General features: G+C 46.2%; 1 protein-coding gene across 1 annotated transcript; it reads left to right on the forward strand.

The window, feature by feature from the left end:
* The first annotated feature begins 3954 nt into the window (after positions 1–3954).
* Positions 3955–21006, forward strand: LOC142585533 (uncharacterized). Its single transcript, XM_075696390.1, has 3 exons — positions 3955–4031; positions 20198–20515; positions 20954–21006. Exons 2-3 carry the CDS (start codon positions 20221–20223, stop codon positions 21004–21006), a joined length of 348 nt encoding a protein of 115 aa, XP_075552505.1. The 5' UTR covers positions 3955–4031; positions 20198–20220.
* The last annotated feature ends 369 nt before the right edge of the window (positions 21007–21375 follow it).

Genomic DNA, 21375 nt, shown 5'->3' on the forward strand with positions numbered 1-21375 from the left:
CGGCAGCTGTCAACTGACTGCACGTATTAGCGAGATGCCTGGTCGTCAGTAGTTACAGTATGATTCGGGTCTGAAATATTGGACGCGGACTGCATCACATTGAACACAGTGCATTCTAAGGTGTCATTCTTCAACAGATGGTACCGATTCTCGCGCAATGAGGATGGAAATAAATTGTCTCACGTGCCGGCTGTCACCTTCCTCCTACTGCCAACATTCCTTCCCCTCCGTAGTTGCTTAGCTTTTATTGGGTTCGGCTGCTAATCACGAGGTCTCGGGATCGAATCCCAACCACGGCAACCGTATTTCAATCGGTGTGAAATGCGAAAACCCGCGTACTTAGGGTTTGACGCACGTTAAAAAATCCCAAGTGCTCTAAGTTATTCCCGAATCCTCCACTACGGCGTGCCTCATAATGAAATCGTGGTTTTGGCAAGTAAAACCTCATAATGTGTTATGTAACATTCGTTAAGGATGTCCTGGGCAGTCGCACAACTCTTGAATACAACGAAGTGTCAGGAGTTGTGCGCGAGGTCTTTGAGTATGTGGATATAGCCTTTATGGCGTTCGATAGCTGCTAGTCTACATTGCGGCTATATAATAAAGGCGGAACGGCAACATGCTAGAGAATGTGAACATACAAATCCCGCATATATTGCTGCACAATAATTTTAAATAGCGTTCTAGCTTCACGCACGTGGATAACCGCCATAGGAGACTACTTTGGAAACTAACTGCAAGTACTGTATATGTTGTACCCAAGGGTGTACCTGGCCTGGTGGCCAGTAAATGGTGACGTAATATTGCGAGCAGCTTCGGCCATAGCATGCCAACGGACGACGACACAGACTGAAGTGACTAGCGCAAGAGTGGACAGGGGACACTAAAGACGCTACAAGGACAAGCGCCCAGTTGGAAGTTTGCGCTTATCCTTGTCGCCTCTTTAGTGTCCAGTGTCCACTCTTGTGCTAGTCACTTTAGCATGGAATACCAACTAGCCCGGTCTCACACCCTGCGACGACACAGGGGCAGTTTGCTCAACTCTTGTGTCGTGACTTTTGTGTCACGGTGAAAAACCAACATATCCATGTATATGTCTTAATACTTAAGCACATCTAGATTTGCAGGTGCGGCGGTAGCCCATGAGTGCGCATTGCAGAGTCGCTAGTGAAATAATTGGGGGCACCTTAATGAAAGCGATAGGTGAAAATCAAAATCCGTCCACGACGGCGTCTCTAGTAGACGCTGTGCGATGTTTGGACGTTAACAATGTGTGCCGACTGAAGAAAGGCTACCCCGAAGTGCTTCTGACGGTTAGGCTAGCTTCTTTACTCCGTAGAATGAAAAAAAAAAGAAAAAGAAAAGGAAAGGAAAAGAAAAACCGCATCAAAAGCCTAGAATCAACCATTGCTCGTCGCGACTAAACGCTCTTAGGATGACGAGTAATTTGCAGGCGACGAGCGAATACGCTTTATCAAGAACGCTCATAACGCCGGCGGGACAAGCATTGTGGCGAAGTTCAATGCGCAGGGATATGTTTTTTTTTTATTTTTTTTTTGGTTGACGTCATCCCGCGTCATCGCGGGAAGCTTGAAAAGTTTAAGGCCAGTACGCCACGCCGTGGCACTCACGCGAACTAAACCCGTTGCGTCCAGAAAAGCTGGATACGAATAAAAAAAGAACATGAATACATTGATAGTTAGGATCTAGATCCAGTATTTGACTTCATTTTCTACAATATTGACAATGAGCAGCTTTAAGAAGTCAATGAAGCAGAAAATTTTGATGAAGCGTAACACGGTAACGCATTGTATAACCACACATGACCTCACGAAGCCCACTAAATGTAGAAATACCGAAATGCTTAGATACAGCAGTGCGAATGGCGCGTCATTATGACTTTTTTATCTTAAATGTCTGAGAAAAGAAAACGGTTTGCAGTAGTTCTAAACAGTACCCTAGCGAACATGTGTACTTGTACGTTTCTCAATATCACCGCGCATTTTCTGGAAAGTGGATGCACGCGAATGGAGGAGGAATAAACTTTATGTAAATGAGGTGGCGGCGAAATCATACGAGATGGGCGGCGTCTCTAGTCCAGGATGCCATGAACATGAGCCGATAGTTTGGCCCTGCTCACCAGACAATGCTGGTCCTTAGGGGTATCTTTTTTTTCATACCCGTTTGAGCCAGTTGGAACCCGAATGGACCGGTTCGAACCGTTTAAATGCTGCTCAGGAGATGAACCTAAACCTAACCGAAAAGTGCGAACCTAAACTTCAACCGAACACGAAAATATTTCAGCTCGACACCCTGCATCCAAGCGCCCTTCCTCCTTCTAGCCCCTCACCTTTCAAAATAATACATTCAGGAAAAGCATGGTATGGGAGCTTCTTTTTTTTATTATTCTTATTATTTATTCGTGTTTATGTTTGTGAATGTTTTCGTGCTCAGATATTTTGCAGGAGCACTAAATAAGGTGATAACCTTGTGACACGCGGCTCAGATTTAGATTTCGGTCTTTAAAGTTTCTGAAGTTGGTACATTACCCGCGTTTTTCCATAGCCTGAGCTCTTCAAAGAACATGCAACTTATTTTCTAAAAGGGTAACAGAAGAACAACATCCACAGCGTAGCATCGTGCCGGCGCCTTTCATAAAAATTAAATAAATCGCATAGACAGCCCCGACCCGCGTCAAACAACAGAAGGGCTCTCTGACCCGGCCAAAGCTAGAAGCCGTTACATATGCGCAAAAGACGAAACTCTGCTGTCCTGCGCTACCGGAACGCGTCTTCGCGCGCAGTGAAAACAAGGAGGAATCTGAGAGAAAGAAAACGAACGCGAGAAGTCAGGCACGCTTTCTCAACCACCAAGATGAAAGGAACGCTGTGCCGCCGTTATTCAGTCGCCGATCTGCCAGGTTTATCAAGGCACGCGGAGCGCGTTTTGCAAAGGAGGCTGCCGCGAGCTTCTTTGCCCTTCGTTTCGTAGACGAGAAACGTTAGTCCGTGCTCCGCTGTATGTCGGAGCTTTCGCAACCGCCGCCTTGTTTCACGCAGCAGCTCATCCTCACGGAGCTTTCGCCTTCGCTCCGGAGGCCCGGGAGACGGTGCACACGCGTCGCACGCGGATGGAAAGAGAGAGAGCGAGAGAGAGAAAAGGAATGGAAAAATACAAATGAAGCAGCGAAAGTCGAGATCATCCGCGCAGAAACAGGAGCGCGACATAAATAAAAGTAGAATATGTGGCGGGTGGAACGTAGTAGGACAGAAATAAAGAGCAAGTGCACGATGCTGATGCGACACGAGCCAACAGCAATAGGAAGGAACTCCAAGGAGTATTGACTGCGAAGGAAAGGGAGCACTGAAAAAAAAAAAACAGAAACTGAAACGGGGGGGGGGGGGGGGGGGTTTGCTAGCATCGGACTGGGAGAACTCCTCTTTCACGAGAAAGCGGGGTCCGGGAGAAGAGACGATATCAAAACAAACTAGGAGCTCGCAGGAGCGCTTTTATTCGTTCCCGTTTACCGAGGGTGTGCGTGTGCGTGCGTGCGTGCGTGCGTGCGTGCGTACGAAGTGTGTGTGTGTGGAGGGGGGGGGGGGGTCGGTCTGCTGCTGGCGCTGTCGAACGACGGCTACGCCGCGGCCTCGCGTGTGCCGGCATCTTTCACGGTTCTTTTGCTTTTTCTTCTGTATTTGAACCGCCTCTTTTCGCGCGCTTTTTTCCTTCGCGAGTCTCGAATGGGCGTTCCCGGCAAGCCACGCCCGTTGGGGCGTGATTGGCCGATTGTAACGAGTCACGTGACCTGCAAGCTAGCCGGCAGCGGTAGGGGAGGAGAAAAGACGGGGAGAGAAAAGTGCCGGGGGCGAGGGGGCAAGGACGCGTGCATCGTTTCCCGCCTGGAAGTTTCGGTTTCGGGATGCTCCGGGAGCAGGAAATTGATGCGGATGGAGAACCCACATCTGCGGTAAAGCAGAACGGCGCATCAGAAAAGAGGGCACGCGGCGCGCACTATTCGTCCTTGCCATCAGGTACGTATATTTCAACGTTCCCCTTCTTTTTTTCTTCTTTGCTGGTTTCATGGAATGTACCGTGCGTTGGTTCACATGCTCTGAGGAACTGGCGTCACTCTCTTATGTCTCTCGCTTCGTATGCTGCGACGGCATTCATATCGTCGCGTTTCAATCAAAATGCGCATTGAAATTCCTTTGAAGAACGAGCAGGATAGCCGAGGTCTTGCGGTCGGTGGTTTGGTAATTCATGCGAGAGCTTACGATTGCAAGAAATTGGTGTTGCTACATTGATGCTAAGGAGGCGCTCCTTTTAGGGAATATATCCCCCTATTAGGAGACAGGCTGCTTGTGGGACTCTGGTGTAGGTACAGTGTTTGCATAGACCTTACGAATGTGCATGTCTAAGCAAAATCTCGAGTGAGTGCAGACTTCACAGTGCTGTTATGGGGGAAAGCGCGCTGCAAATGTAATCACTCGGCCGCATAAGATGAGATTCACTGGATCGTGTTGTAGGAAAGGAACTTCTTCATTCTTTAGCTCATTTACGAGGACTGTTCGCGGTCTGGAGAAAGAAAGTACGTGTGTTAAGACGTACAGATGAGAAGCGGGCCTGTGTCAGAATGTTTTCAAACAAGTGCACTACGCCATTAGGGCAGGATATCTATCTATCTATCTATCTATCTATCTATCTATCTATCTATCTATCTATCTATCTATCTATCTATCTATCTATCTATCTATCTATCTGTCTATCTATCTATCTATATCTATCTATCTATCTATCTATCTATCTATCTATCTATATCTATCTATCTATCTATCTATCTATCTATCTATCTATCTATCTATCTATCTATCAGTCTGGGGTGTGCATCCCCCTTCCCCTGCTCTATCCCGTGACCTGATTAGTTTCACATTTCATGTTTCTTGTACAAAATGGCTTGAAGACTGTGAGGTCCACTGAATACAGCCTGGAGGGGACCGTCTGCAGTGCTCTCCGGCGGTAAATAGAGGCAACCCGCAACTATCTTCTCTGCCATATGCATTTCGGCAATGTCGGCTTTGTTCCTTTTTTCTAATTTTGTAAAAGTGGGGATTCTCCTCCCTTCCTCGCACTGCGTGTCTTTCTTGTGAGTAACGGCGATCAGTGGAAAACTGGATTTTTTCGGTAATGTGGAACAAGTGCGACCCTGCTTAGCCGGCAGGAATGTTTATGAAGCGATAGTGTAGATCCCTTAACAAAACCAGCTGGAGGACATTTTCGCTGCCTGCTGACTGCTTTCACGTTTTACAATGTACATTTTGATCAACTGCATTATTGCCATTAGCATGAATCTCTCGAGTAGCTTGGGAAAAGTGGATTAGTGCAGCACTTCGCTGCCTTCTCTATATAGCGCAGAAGGGCCACCCAGGCGCCTTTCTGGTTAGCATCCAGGCCATCTCCCTTTCTTTCGTCCTCCTGCTCGTTGTCTATGACTAGGTACGGACAACGGGCCATCGAGTGGGCGTAGTAGCGACAACATTATTGGAGTTACTACAGGGACAAAAAGCGAAGTTTTCTTGCAACGTGCGTGTCTGCTGCCAGCGACACCTTTTCTCTTTTATTATCCCCAAGCCTCATTTGAAGTAGGCGAGTGGCACTTCCGTATTTTATGTAAATTCAGTGTTCAAATAATATTGGCTGTGCATTCATCCAGACTATGGAAGACAGTACGTCTGGTGCACATCACGAAAAGCGGGCCTCAACTCTAAACTGGCAGCGCAACAATCTCGTTGAGTGTTATCGTGCACCCCATAAAGAATGTCTAACAACAAAATCACTTTGACATGGTTGATGCGAGTTCTTGAGATGCACTTCTATGCATGTAAAAATTAATAGCTGGTTTAAGAAAAAGGAAACCATTTTCGCTGTGGCGAGAATGCGACCAGCACCTGTGCTAAGAATTAAGTGAGCGACACAGCCTGCGGATTTTGTCACGAAAACATCTTGTGATCACTCTCGATGTTTATTGTCGGGACCAGTGTTGAACAGGTAAACATATAAAGGTAAATTTCGTAGCCAGGGCTAGAACTGGAATTTGTCTTGTTTTTGTAGAAGCTTTTGTTAGGGCAACGATATTGTTCAGCGGCGCCACTTAAAGCGTTATTACATATATACGCATGTCGACAATATAAACCGTTGCCACATGTAGGAGCTTACTGATAAATATGGCTAACTGACTCAACCCAACATTGTGCCCGTAGCTATACTTCACACGGCGGGCTCGCTGAAAAATAAGCATGCCCGAATGATCCAATGCTTCTATAAGCAATATAATTTATCAGCCCTTAAATAAGGTTTATCAGCAGCTGCGAGGCAGAAATATAACTGGCACATCGACGTTTCTCCCGCAGACGCGTTGTCACGCACACGGAGTGAACATTGAGACCAGGTGTTCAGTGATCGCTCCGTTCGCAATTTATATGACGTTATTTCAATGCTATATGAGACATGAGTTAAAACTAGATATCTTGCAAAGCGTGCTATCGTAGAGTTTGAGGACACCACTTATGGTGTATAATAATTCGTAAAACTTCTACATTGTTGTCGGCCCAAAGTGAAATTCGTTTAACCTAAACTTGTCTTAGATAGTATCATAAATGTGCGTAGAATTGGCGCTCACTTGGCCGTACGTGCAAAGTACTTATTTTTTATTTATTCTGCCAATTGAAAGGCAAGCTCTACAGTGTATGTTTGCCTGGAAGACGTTTTCATTTGAGTTTGCGCTGTCGAGTTTCTCAGTCTGCCGATAGCGTTCAAGTGTGAAGAGCGCTGGATTGCTCTGCACCCACTATAGCAGCCACCGCAGCCATTGGCTAAAGACCGGATGTGCACACAGATATTCCTGTCTCTCAGTCTATGTGCGCGTAATACAGAAAGAGCGGATACTCTTTCTTGCCATGTTCGAATGAAGGTAAAACGACAAAATGTATTTTGATAACATTATTGGCTAAACCACGCTCAATAACCTGACTATATTTATTCTTACTTGAATGCTATAAATACATAAGAATTTAAACATTTTTCCAGTACCTCAAGTACCTCCGAGAGGGTTTCTACGTGCGATGGGTGGGCGAGAACTGTCGTGGATGAGTTGTTCAACGATGTGTTTGAAATGAACAAAATTCGAATGAAGTATACAGCAGCAGTGGGAAGTTCATTGCAATCTTTCGACGTGTTCAGGAAAAACAAAGACACCTGGGCAGTAGTATGGACCTGCAGGAGGATACTTGTCATGACCGGTGCAATTGGAGAGGTGACAGAAATAATGAGAGTCTTGGGAAATCCGTGAAAGGATTTGTGACCGAGCGAAAGATGTGTGGTTTTACGCTCGCGTCTTAAGTTCGGTCGTACTAAAGGTGTAGAAATAACTTACGTCACGTTCTGAAGTATACATAAGCTTCCATGAACCTTCCGTCATCCCATTGTGAACAAGGCTTCCGTACCGAAGCCGGAACGTACTTTAGATTTATTCATTTTTTAGCACTTCTGTTGGTCGGTGTCCTTCGTTTTATTACTTCATGCTTCATCTCGACCAGACGGGCTTCCGTCGAACCCTCGATTTCAGAAATAGTTACTGAAGATGAATCCTGCGGCGCGATTTTAGACAGAATACTATTATGGTTAGTTTGATGAGGATTCCAGATATCCCATGCGTATTCGAGTTTAGGCCAAATGAAAATATAGTAAGTTAATTGATTGACAGGAGCCGGAGTTAGCTGAAGATCGCGGTGGCAGTAACCAGGTATGCGGTTAGCATCATAGCACGGCACGGTTAGCACCAGAAACTACGGCGCAAAGGCCGAAAAAGGGACCATTAGCATAGTGAAACTGTTGGCAGCTAGTTAGGAAGACGCGTATCCAATCTAATGCAAGATTATCGGAATTTAAGAGCGAAAGCTTTTGAAATAACCGGTTGTGAGGTACCTTAGGGAATGCTTTTTCGAAGTCAAGAAACACAGCATCGACAGGAATGTCAAGGGTCGAGCTGATTTCGTCATAAAGAGGGCAAGTTGGATGTCACATGAAAGACCTCTCTGGGAGCCATTTCCGGAGATACCGAGGCTTGAGCTCAATAATACCTACGGTATTGGGGCACCCTCGCACTGCAGGCAACGCATCAAATGGAGTTGTACATCAGAAAAAAGGTCACACAATTCCCATCGCATTGAAATAAGCGGCTGTATAAGATTAATGGGTTCCTCTATACCTGTGACGCAAGGTGGCGGACATTCAGTAGTGTGGTCTTTATGGCACGTTTTGAAGTTCAAGGCGCATTGTTCTGGAGAACAGTGGAGATGCTGAGATTATGAAGGACACTTACAGAAACAGTTTTGTGAATATGAATTGGGTCGGTGCTCAGTTCTTGTATTTCCGATTGAATGTCACTTGAAAGGTGTTGTGTACTGAGACAGATACTTTTTTACTCGCGTCATTCAGTAAAAAATCAACTGAAATAAACGCAGTTATTTTTCACTGATAATTTTTCACGATTTTATTTAGTGCTGACGCTCCTAATACAGTAGTTTGGGAATCTAAACGCTCTAAATAGACCTCTTGCCACAGAGTGTAAACTTGAACTGCTTAAAGAAATAAAAAAAAATTAATTGAAATTCGTGTCTTAGGTACTTGTCCGTCCAAGCGAAAGATGAATTAAAATCACATTCTGATTACGTTGTCAATTACTTTTCTGTTGAATTTTACCAGAAGACAGCTTGCAGAGTTGTTCATTATGAAGCTTAGCAGGAATAATTGTGGTAATAATAATAGTAGAGGTAATAATTACCTGTGTGTTGTGGGTGTTGCAACCAATCAAATAAGATATATTCATGCGTATGAGTTGTGCATCGCACCAACTTTTCACATTGTATATAAGGAGGTTCGAAAGCGATGTGTTAGAACTAGCTGAGAGATGTTAGTTGTATAACTGATTTGTTCGTGAGCATATTTGTGTTGTGCGTACATTAGCTGCAGGTTGTCACTGCTGTGTATTTACGCTCATTGTCATTACCTTGTCTTTAGTTTTCCTTGATTTTTTGTAGATACTTCATAAAAACTAGATACAGACTAAACTCAAGCTCGACACGCCAATTCGTTACGCTCACCCAAAGAAAAACCAGAAAGAAACGATCAATTAAGTCTTAGCTGGTCTGATTAAAAGCGATAGGATTCAAAACGATACACAGTTAGAATATTTTCGCGTTAGAAAACAAAAAAACAAAGAGCATGACAACTTTTGTAACACATATTTTCTGTTCTCTTCTGTTTTCTGTGATTTCAGCAAAATACTGTTTATTGTTTTTTGTCTAATTTTACGGAAAATATTTTTATATAGTTTGTTGCATTAGGGATTAACTTTTAGTCCCCTCATGACTGCATCATTCAAGTTGTACGAAAGAGTCGAAGCTAGAGTTGCCGTTGTAATTGATCATATTTTCTCACCGGTGAGCGAAAGTATGTGAGCGCGTGCCAAACTGCATCGACGTGCCGCCTTCTGACACGATGCCAGCTGTCGAGAGTGCAGCTCGAGCGCAGGTGCGCATGCGCATCCCATCATATATCTAACGGCCTGTCCGGATGCTTTCCTTGTCGACTGAATGGTCGACGGACCGCCGCCTGTGCCTCTTCCGCTGCTCCGTTATACCTGCGGCATTGATGGCTCGCGCGTCCTGCGTGCATTGCATTTCCTCGTTTAACGCGCGGCCTACCGACGGCTCTCGCGGCTTTTGATGACTCGGGCACAATGCTTGCTTCTTCCTGCGGCGTGGTGTCAACGGAAGCGTTTCCGATAACATAAGGCCACAGCGCCGCAGTAAAAAGCGAGGCATTCTGCGCCGGTCATCAACAGGAACGAGAGAAGGCAGTAGGCTGCGGAATAACCGAAGAAATGGCGATGCGTGATGGACGCGCGAATCGTGAATCTACCGCAGTCACTTATGGTATCTTCGACTGGTCGCCTGTATGCCCCGAATCAGAGTCGGGTAGATCGGTCGTTTCCCGAGCTCAAAGGTAGGGGACAAGCGCGCAAGCCAAACGTGCGACTCGCTCGCGGAGGAGGAAATTGCTGATGCGAAACCACGCGACTACTGCCAACGTCCGATGTTTCGCCTATCCAAAGCTCCCGGCGCTGCCAGAAAAACCGGCGGACGTGCCGGCGGGACGAAAGTTGGTCGAGACGCCAGCATGCAGTGGCCTAGGTTGCCAAGGTTACGGTGGGCCGCCGCCAACAGAAGCGACGCGGCGCTGCGATGACGTTGCAATCTCGATGACCGCTCCGACGACAGGGCTCGGAGCGCCTCAGAGCGCTCCAAGATAGAGGAGAGCAATCGAGAAGAATCAGCCGAACGCAGGGCGCGCACCCTCTTTCAACCAGCCGAAGTTAACACAGCTCGCGAGAGCGCTCCAGAGTGCTCAGAAACGACCAGCCGAAGATAGCATTAGTGAAACAGAGGCACATGTGTGCCGGAGCAGAGTAAGTGGCACGGACGGCTGCCAGTTGAACGTTCACTCGACGAGCAGCGTAGATAAGAAAAGCAACATGATATGCCCGAAGATATGCTGGGACGCTCATGCGCACCGCCGCTCATTCTTTACTCTCGACAGCAGGCACCGCGCTGGAAGATGGCGCGTCGATGCTGTTTGGCACGCACTCTCATGTACTGTATACTCTTGCTCACGGGCGTACATATAAGCGCGCTACATTGAACGTATGAGCTATGACCACTGACAAAACATGTGGCGCCAAGAGACTCGGCACTGTGTGACACATCGAAGTAACAACTCTAGGAGCTTATATTGCCATGCTCTGAGCGGCATCACCCACTTTGATTGAAGTGGTATCCTATTCAGAAACTAAGGCCAGTTGTCTCGAGCATACGATATCGGCCTGCCTCTACTTGCGCAGCGGGTGAAGCTGCGCACAAATTCTAATTGAGGATAGTAAAGGCACGAAGAAATCTCATTTAGCTCACAGTATTAATGACAAATTCTTCACTATACCGTGTGGGATCCAATTTTGTTAAAATCGAGCAAAATATTGTTTTTGCCCGCAAACAGAAAAAGTTTTTTGAAATGATGTAATCTCTATTTCTTCCATTGAGAGAAATTTCCTGTAGTAAAAATAGAAAATTTTCCTTTTTTATTCATTCTTTTTTTACATTTACTTGTAAAACAGTGTAGGAAAGAAGAAAGATGAGTACAGAAACGGGAATCGGCGTACGAAATTCTGAGCAGCTATAGCACGAATTGCTTTGTGGAAACGAACCCCGGGACCAGTTTCAGTTTTTTCTTTCGTAAATATTCTTTCTCATTCGCCAGCCGCGTTCGCTAGCACTATGCGATCACTCTCTTGACTTTCTGGAGCCTTCTCTTCGGAACAGCTATAGCATAAAAACTAAAGCGACAGAAAGATGAGCTAGTTGGTAAAGATTCATAATGCAAAAAAGGGTAAGGCGTGCAGACAGGGACACAAGAGAAGTGGACAACACGAACGCCGACTATCAACTGATAGTAGTCGTTCTTTATCAGTTGATAGTCGGCGTTCGCGTTGTCCACTTCTCTTGTGTCCGTGTCTGCACGCCTTACCCTTTTTTCAATAGGAACTAGTTCGTGAATGTTCATCCTATCACGCACGATGTGATATATAATCCTCTTTAATGTCGTACTGCATTTCTAGAATGCAGTTTCTTTGTACTGGTGACTAGTGAGCCTGTATACTATTAAGATCTCAGTTTCGTCTAATAAGTTAGCACATTACATAATTAATTGATATATTGATTACATTAGATTTATCTGGAAAATTACGTGGATAGCTTAGAAGCATGTGCTTTTGTTACTCCACTGCACCTCCATATGGGCTAAGATCCCGTGAGCGATGGAAATGGCTTTAAAGAAGAAGGCTGATGGGCATGTAAAACAAAAGAAAAAGAAAGAGAAACGAATCGGGAGGGAATTACGAAAAGAAAGTAATGATTGTGTTACAAATTAAACAACAACCTGGGTCGCAGGGTTGCTACGTGCATAATATACTATTTCAAAATTCGAATAATCATAAAATGGGAAATGAAAGTACATACTGTACCATACAATACATGCATCCTTACTCACTAAAAATATGGATGCTCAGATGCCTCATTGGTCAACATAAACATCTATCGACAACTGTTGGAAAGCGACCGGTACGTTTCTGAGTCCGACTCTAACGTTTACAGGTGTAAATGTATCCTGATTTGGCTCATTTCAACCTTCCGGGGGCTCTGATAGTTCACTGGTTGGCGCTAATGTGCAACTCTGTTCCTGTCCTTGAAAGTGCGGTGACGGAAGATGACGGTGCTTCTTGTCGTACATCAATGCGTTTATTATTTTTTTGTTTGTTATTGAAATGAAAATTTCAAAGAAGAGAGAGTTAGCCAGCTATAATGCTGACGCCCACTTCTTTTCGCGTAATAGTAGTAATAGTAAGAAGCATGTTGTAAGAAAAGAAGAAACGTTGCACGTTCGGAAAGTCTAGAGCGGTGTTAGCTAAACAGAGCAAATGAAATCCGCATATAGTCCTAGACACACCGCAACATACAGAGACAATAGGTGAGGGCAAGCTGCACCGAATAGTGTACTAAGTCCCGACACGCATGCGTATAATGAGTTCTGAACACGTACACTAGTCCTCAATGCAGTCTGAGAAGAACAAGCGTACTGATGACATAATACGCGCCCAGACGTGACAGTCATAACACACAAGGTATGTACTAAAAAATAGACGTATTATTAAGAATACACAGCGCCGGATTGATTTTGACTACCTGTGATTGTTTGTGGGCACAAAAGGTATGATACACGAGGGCTTTCGCATTCCGCCGCCGTCTCGATGCATATAGGGTCAAATACACGATTGTTAGTGCATTTGGGGAAAAGCCATGATATGTATCATTTTCACAGCTACAGTTCAATCTCATCTGAGATTCAGTTAAAGCGGCACTCCGACTCATTTCATTCAAGTATTCAAGCTTTTAAATTCGGGACTTCCTCGTATTTTCTTTCCCCTTTGCAAACACGTTTGTTTGGGTAGGCATGCTCAGACACGCGCCACGCCCACGATAGTGCACCAGTCATAGGTAGCCTTGTTGCTCCTTTTAAATCGTGTGCCCCATTCCTGCGGGCCAATTTGGTGGCACTTTGAGCGAAGGAACTTCGCGGAACGAGTGCCACTTTGGCGGCACGGTGCCACACGGGAAAAGAAGCTCCCGCTTGTAATTGATGGCATTGCCCATGGATAAATCAGCTAGCACATTATATGCATTTGTTATTTTATGCGGTACTTGCAAAATAACAACAGTTTCAATTGTCACGGGTTAAGACGAGATGGCGTTGCACCCAACACTCGAGCGACGCGCTGCGCGTTTGGTAGTGAACGGCTGAGAGTGACGAACCGTCGACGTTTCCATTTACAGTTTTCGTTGCGAATTGCATGGGCACGTTTATAACATTCGAAATCGTAAAAGAGTAGTTTCATAAGTAGTGGTAGAACTTCATTGAATATTATTCTGTTTACTTGTCGCGCACTTCTCTCGAGGCTATCGACACTTTGAGACGGCGAAGGGAGTTCGACGAACGCACTTGCTGCCGGGCGTGTTCTACAACGAGTGCCTCTACACGTTTTTGTGTGACAGCGTGCGAATGACACTGGCAGCGAAGTACGCTCGCTCGAAATAACGTTTGCCCTGCAGGCTGACGGGGGTATTACTCTTCGCTTAAGTACCCGTCAACATGCTCTGTTCCCAAGTTGAGATTCTAATCGTTACCTTCTATGACGGAAATGTGTAGGCAAAAGGCCATAGACGCAAAAAAAGAATGCCTAGATAGATAGCTTATACACCCGACTTTATTGCTGGAAGTGGTTAAACTGCAAACGTGCATCGATATAATCAACGTCATTCAGTACTATCGTAAAGTTTTACGAGCATGACGGTTGGTAGCCTTCATTAGGGTGCCCTCAGATCCACTCGACATTCGCCAACTTTCTGCACGCTGTGCGTGCAGCCATCACAAAAGCTCTCTATCGCTCGAGCTCCCGACCGTTTTGCACGGCCTTCCCTCCCTCTTCCTGTTTCTGCACCGCGCCCTCGCCGTTGCGCAGTGACCAGTAGGAACAAAAACAGGAGGCGTAAGCCTCGGCGAGGAACAATAAATTGCCTATCCGTTGCCGCGAGACAAGCAGGGCAGGCCGCCGCGAAGAGTGACCTTCCACGAGCCCTTTTGTCTCGGGCCATCAAAGCATCCCCAGCGGACCCGGGCGTTCAGTGCGAAAAGCGAGCGCGGGAAAGGCAGACGCGCACGCCTGCGCGCTGGAGCCCCCCCTCCTCCGCTGGTGCTCGGTGGCCAGCGTACATACGAGAATCGCCGTCGCCGTCGTGGTGTCGCGCTTCTGGCTGGGATTTCCTTTTGTGATGCAAGCGCGCTCAACCGAGCGTTGCGGTCGCCTCCTCGCCAGGGTCGAGTCGAGCCTTTTGTTCTAGGAGCGCGCTCGCTGCGGCCACGGCCAGCAGGCCTCTCTTTTGAACGACGCGCGCGCGCGGGCTGCGACACCGGCGCAGCGCCGGGGCGGGCCACGGCCAATTATAACTGCGAACTTGCCGCGGAGTCGGCGGCGCGACCGTGTACATGGCTGGCGGCATAGCCGCATGTGAAATCAGGTGCGCGCAAGCCCGCGCTAGGGCTCGTGCTGCCGCTTGCCAGCATGCCACACCTTTGCTGCCTTTCATGTGGCGTTGTCGGTTTTGTTTTGTTCTGTAGTGTTCTTCGTTGCGGTTGCTGGTCTCCAAAAAAAGGTTCGCTGCCATTTCCTTTGGCACGTTCTCGAAGGTTACTCGCGCTCTGCTGCAGCCTTTTGTTCTGTCGCGGATGCTGCGACGTAGGCCTACAAAGCTCCCGCGTAGGACGGGTGGCGGTGGAGATGTTATCGCGCCGCGAGAATCGTCTAGGGATGACGGCACGCTGACGCATTGTCCAGTTTCGTATTGGAGGCGCTATTGCCATCGCCGTCTTCTTGTTTTTTCCCTCTTCTGCGGTAGCGAGTTATCGCCAAGAGAGTGGAAGCGAGACTACATCTCACAGACGGCATTTGCTATGCGCAAGCGGAGACGAAACAGTTTGAGCCGTGTTGCGACTTAGCTTTCCTGGAAGCTTTAACAGCAGTGCGTGAAGGGGTAGCGCGCGATATCTTTTGCCCGAGATACGCGCTTTCTGGAGCATGGGTGCTATAGGGTAAAGGTATTCCAAACTTTTCTATTCGACTTCTACTATCAGGCATCCACGATCGGTCAAAAAATGTTCGGGCCAGCCCGACTTCGCCTTTCTGTCCCGAGACGCCATAAAAACAGCGAAAACGCCCCATTTGATATGTGCACGCTTTGTATGCACGATTGGATTGAACGAAAGAAAAATAATTTCTGATTCGTCGCCCTTTTCGCCATTAGCCCTCCGCAAGTGGTCAAACGTTTTCGGGCTGCGCCCACTTCGCCTGTCTGTCACGCAACGTCTCAAAACAGCGAGAACTCAACGCGTCAAAGTGACGCGTATGCGTTAGCGAGCATTAATATGCCGAGCAAAAGGGAATGTCTTCCTGAATAGCTGGAGACTCTCCGTTTCTATAGGAGTATGTGATGGCTGTCCACCGATCGCTCTGGCACTGGCTACTCTGAGCTGCTGGGAAGCATGCATTTATTTGCACATAGTAAACATTTTTGCGTGGCACTATAACGTTATCGAGACCTTTCCGCAAGTATACAAGATCGCTCTGCCAACTCTGCTGAGGATCCGTTCTGGCGGCATTTTTAACCTTCCGTTGCACGCCGCCGCGATTTAGGACCAGCCACTGCAACCTAAGGGGAAGCGGACCAATCGCAGGCGCCGGCGGAAAGCTCCTCATATGGTCTACTTTAGCTAATGCTGGCTCAGCCCCATCGAAACCGTCTCCTCTTGAGCGTGCTCCTCGGCTCTTGTCAGCCAATTAGATAAAAACCGCTCAGTGTAGGCAATATTATTCGTTTTGAAAATTAACAAAGGTGACCTTCTATGAATGAGGAGAGCTTTTGATTTGGCTTTTCAGACAACGCTGCGGGTCACCGCCCGATCTTTGCGTCGATGGTTACGTAAATTTGACATTTGCAGGTTGGAATAAAAACGGATTTGAATATTTTTACTTTAGAGGGCCCCATGTGTGCCATGACAGCATGTGCCCAACGTTTGTGATCTTCGCAGCACTTGTCTCTTGCCGTAACACACAAATACCATGACCGCTACGCTGTCAAAAAAAAAAGATAAAAGGGAAATTTTACTACTCTTCGCTGCTGAAGTAAATCATCTACAAATGCAGCAAGTAATGTGTCATGTACCATGTATAGATAGTGGAGACTGCTTCTTGTGTTGCAACACAGCCACAGTATATATAGTAGAAGATGGTGTCCGACGTCGATTTTATCTTTCCATTTCTGTTGGTCTCACTTTGATCCTTCATCTCTGCGCTTCTGCGCTCCTTTATGCTCCTTCTCGGCTGCTTTTTATAACCTCGCTTATTTCACGCGGCGCAATGTCATCAGTAAATGACCTGTATTCACAAAAATTTGTACGCGTGAGCAAGAACAGGCTGCGAACAAGCTTGGAGGCCATCATATTGTGCGCGAAGGCGACTGATCAACAACAGTAAGCTATTAGGAACGAAAAGCTTTCTCAATTTCTCTTGGCCTTAGTAAACGCAGTTGTAAACACAAAATAAATGACGAGAATATAAATATTCAAGAATGCATGTAGCATATCCCATATGAAAAAAAAAACCTTATTCCCCATAACTCTTATATTCAATAATATCATATGACATATGGGAAAAACGGACTTTTATGTGGGATCCTATGTTTCATATCAGTTTATTGGATATGGGAGTTATATGGAATATTGCTTATTCAATAGGGACTGATGGCAATTTGCAGTATATGACAAACTACGAATTTTCGTTCCAAAACCATCCCGTTGCATCGGCGTAAATTGTTTCTGCGCACCTTAGGCGCCGAATTCACAAAGATTTTCGTTCCTAACTGTCTTTTTTGCCAGTGGCTAGCCGCTGCTTTGATATGTCCAGCATCATAATTCCTTGGAAACTGCTGTTGTAACCATGTTCCAATTTAAGAGCTTTTTGTGAATGCGGGGCCAGGTTTGTGATTTCATATACCACTTCCTCAAGGGGTTCACATAGCGCCGGATGGACTGCAGACACCGTAGGCCTTGCTCGGAGCCACAGTGTTAAGTATATTTGCTCGAAGGTTCACAAAAAAATTGTACCACAGGTTGTGAAATGACGTAAGGTTGTTGCACTAGGCAGCAAGGCAGCAGCCCATTTGGACTCTCTTGGCTACACACTGTATCGTGGCAAGACAACTTTGAATGAAGAATTTTGAAAAGATACTGAAGCAAGGTTTGGGGACGGGCTAGTTGGTATTCCATGGCATCAATCGTCACTTACAGCGCATACATAGACGAGAGACAAAAAAGGACGACGAAGACAAGCGCTGACTTCCAACTGATTTTTATTTTGAGAAACAAAGATATATATACTGAGACACCAAGACAAAAGCGCCCCCTACAAAGCATCAACCCGACAAGAAATCACTAGCCACTAGAAACCACTATAAATCCACTAGAAACCACTAGAAACCACTATCTTAGCTAGGCATTCTAATGAATGCACCAGACTTATCATTGAAGCAGCAGCGATTGCCGATGGTGACTCAGTTAGCAAGCCATAAATTGCATTAACAGACAAAGAACTGGTTTTTGTGAAGTCGCACATGCGCTCTCGTTCATCTTAGGTCATGAATTTTGAATGCATACTTATGTCGGGTTGATGCTTTTTAGGGGGCGCTTTTGTCTTGATGTCTCAGTATATATATGTTTGTTTCTCAAATTGAAATCAATTGGAAGTCAGCGCTTGTCTTCGTCGTCCTTTTTTGTCCCTCGTCTATGTATGCGCTGTAAGTGATGATTGAAACTTTGAGAAGATGTCAGTTGTTACGCAACAACGACTTTCGTGAACGCCTTTAATAGTAGAGGCAACATGCCGCGAACAGCCCAAACAATTTGGTGAAGGAAGTTTCCAAATACACTTGACTTCGGGGTGAAAAACATGGCGTGTTCATGGGGTTTAAGCATTGCTACAAATGTTAACTACAAACACAGTGTCCCTAAAATGATCGCAATGCAGCTCGGCAACCATTTTGGTTGCTTTTGCTACAGAGCAACTTGTGAAAGCTTATTGCAAGACAAAGCCTCTAAGAAGTCACGGCCCATGTTCGCAAAAGAAGGCCTTACGCTGGAGCTGTTCGCAAGGCCGTCTGGAAGCCAATTATGACGTTGAATTAACATATTGTTAGCGAATGCATCCTGCCAATCACAAAGTGCCCTTACGAACGAAAAACTTTGAGAATTTGGTAGCACCTCTTTTTCTTCCTTTCCTTTCTTTACTTCTTCTTTATTGCAAGCAGCCTACTAGATTTCCAGTTATATGTACTGCCACTCTATTTTCTGAATCCACCTTAGGGAAATCATTTGAAGTTTCCTTAGCAAGGGGGGGGGGGTATTTTTGACTTAGAGTACTACTAGAAACAAACAATCAAGCAAGCAAGCAAACACACCAATAAATAGACGATTGTTTGATTCGAAGGCAGTGCCTTCATAACGAGGTTATGAAATTTGCATATTTTTCAGCAATCACAATGATTTACCTCGCAGGCTGACAGGAGAAGGGGATGAGAATACTGAGAAGCGTATTATTTTTCGTTTCCTTCGGCGACGGAAGTTATGGTCCTGCAAGCTGGTCACAAAAAAAGAAGAAGAAATAAAGAAATGTCAGTTTTGTTGAATACAGTACTACAGAACATTATTCTTGTGATCTCAACTATACTGCAGCATCCAACATTGTCTGAACTATGCTCCTGGAAGCACTACCGAAAGCCAGTCCGACATCAATCTCAATCGCTGAGAAGGTCATGTTTATGGGCGTTAGTTCGTAAGAGTGATAAAATGAAAATTCTTTCTGTTGCTTGCGAAACCATGTCACTGATGAGCGGTTTAATCATTCGATTGAATTAGAATGCGTACTGCTGTCGTTAAAAAAATCATAGGTCTTCTGCACATGATACTGAAATTATCTCGATATTTACCATGATGCTAACTCGCTGACATTACTGTACAGCATGTCGCATTTTACTTGTGCAATGTCGCCATGAGCTCGTGGGCTGCTTACGCACGCCGAGCCATGGGCAGCACAGATAGAGAGTGATTTTGCTCCACCTGCACCTACATGTGGTAATTTGCATATAGCTTGCAACAAAAATTACCAGAGGGCACTCTGGCGTTAGTCTCTACGGGAGCTGCAAGTAGGGTGATTCAGCCGACATAGGAATGATGCTCAGTAGATGGATTTGCTCAAGCTTCGTCCTTTTGGCTTCAAATGGCTTTGCGACTTTCCAGATCGACCGCTTTCTAGAAAATATTGCGTAATAAATGCACCAGTTTGCAATAGTTATGCATGTGCGGAGATATTTATGGCCTTGCCGTGTTTAGAAAACAATGATTGATTGGTAACTGAGAAAGAATAAGCTTACAAAAATAACGGCTCAAGGCTGCCTGAAGTCGAAAGCACAAGAAAAGTGGAGAAAGCCATATACTCATCGTTCCTGTGGTAGCTGATCGATCGCAGAGCCAGCCTGTAGGATAGCAGTCTGTAAGAAACTCTATGGTAATGCGCGCTCCATTATTGCGTAGGGGGTTGAGCGAGTGTGTTTCCTTCATGGCTTGGTTTTATTGGAGAGCTTTAGGTTAGGGGACACAAGAGGCTTGCGTACGCAAGAACTAGGGGAGGCGGTACTGCGCATGCGCAGACCGAGACGTAGGGGTGTGCGCATGCGCAGTACCGTGGCTTCCAGTTCTTGCGTACGCAAGCCACTTGCGTCCCCTAATCTAAAGCTCTCTAATATTGAGACGATTGTGTTTGGGGCGAGTGCATCAAGGGAAATCGGCCGTGCGCATGTATTTACCGTATACCCAGCATAGAAAGCGCCGTGGAAATGTAAGCCACAACGCTCTTCGGTTCACGCAGAGCGTAATGCGATCCCCGGCGCCATGATGGTGAGCAGGCCGAGGAGCTCCCCACAACGCGAGCTCGCCTCTTCGCCGTCGCTGGGACGGGCAGACCTGAAGCAGGGCCTGTGCCAGAGGCGCACCCTGGACCAAGGCGCCGACGCACTGCTGGCCTGCGCCGCCTGCCGGGGACCCATCCGGGAACGCTTCTACCTGCAGGCGCGTGCTCCCGTGCACGTTGCAGCGTTTCGCGCCCACAACTTCTCTTCCTGCGTCGCTGTAGAAGCCGTGGCGCGTGTTTCGGCAGACGCGCGTGCGCCACCGCATGCTTACACGCGTCTGTTTTTAAAGATGGCTTCTACGCGAAGAGGAGCGTATACGCTGCACGAGAGTAGCGCCAAAACGCAAATACTGCGTGCTCAAAGCATAGAAGGAACGCTGACAACTACTTTTCCTGCGAGTAACTGTTTGCCCTGCGTTAGTTCGAAAGTTACGAGGGTTCTCATAGTCGATAATGGAGCACTTTCGCTTTCATTAGGTAAAAATCGAGTAAGCGCCCAGCTCATCGTGCAGTGAACGAGGAACCTCGAAAATCAAGTTAAATATGGTGCAAGTCCCGTATAAAATAGTTGCGAGCAATCTATTGTCTTTTTTGTTTTTTTTTTAGACTGGAAGTACTTACAGGAACAGTTCAGTAAAAAAAAAAAAAAACGTCTCCGAGGAATCTTCATGACGCCTTTCTGTTTTCATGACGCCCTTCTGTGGGCGCATACAGCAACACAAAAGCAGGCAGGATTCCATCTCAGGGGTCCCCTTCAGCTCTGTTGAAGTTGCAGGCCCCCACTAAAGTTTTTTTTAATAAACACAAACGCCCACAGAAGTGTATTTACCTGCTACTTGTTGCTTGCTCGTAGGCTGCACAGTCTTCCATAGTCGCCTCAAACACTGAAGTCTAGGTGGCGCGCCGCTTTATTATTTGCGGATATTTAGAGAACAAGAGGTTTGGGCCTCATTGACCTCAAACCACGATATCAGGAAATAGTAAGCCCAAATTTGCTAAAATGCAGTGTATGTAAAGCAGAAAAAGGCCTTCCAGCAGCTCATGCTTCTGTGTTTATAGTACATGTTATGACTGCAAAGTCGTCGAACAAGTACTTTGGTATGCGCACAATAATCCCAAAGCCATTTATACCGTGA

The sequence above is a fragment of the Dermacentor variabilis genome, chromosome 1 (assembly GCF_050947875.1).
Source record: "Dermacentor variabilis isolate Ectoservices chromosome 1, ASM5094787v1, whole genome shotgun sequence".
NCBI lineage: Eukaryota > Metazoa > Arthropoda > Arachnida > Ixodida > Ixodidae > Dermacentor > Dermacentor variabilis.

Excerpts from the sequence above, each read along its gene's own strand:
- LOC142585533 (XM_075696390.1), top strand. The coding sequence starts at position 20,221 with ATGATGGTGAGCAGGCCGAGGAGCTCCCCACAACGCGAGCTCGCCTCT. Across the intron at positions 20,516-20,953 it reads GCCACCGCATGCTTACACGC|CAACACAAAAGCAGGCAGGA; the intron begins GTCTGTTTTTAA and ends GGGCGCATACAG.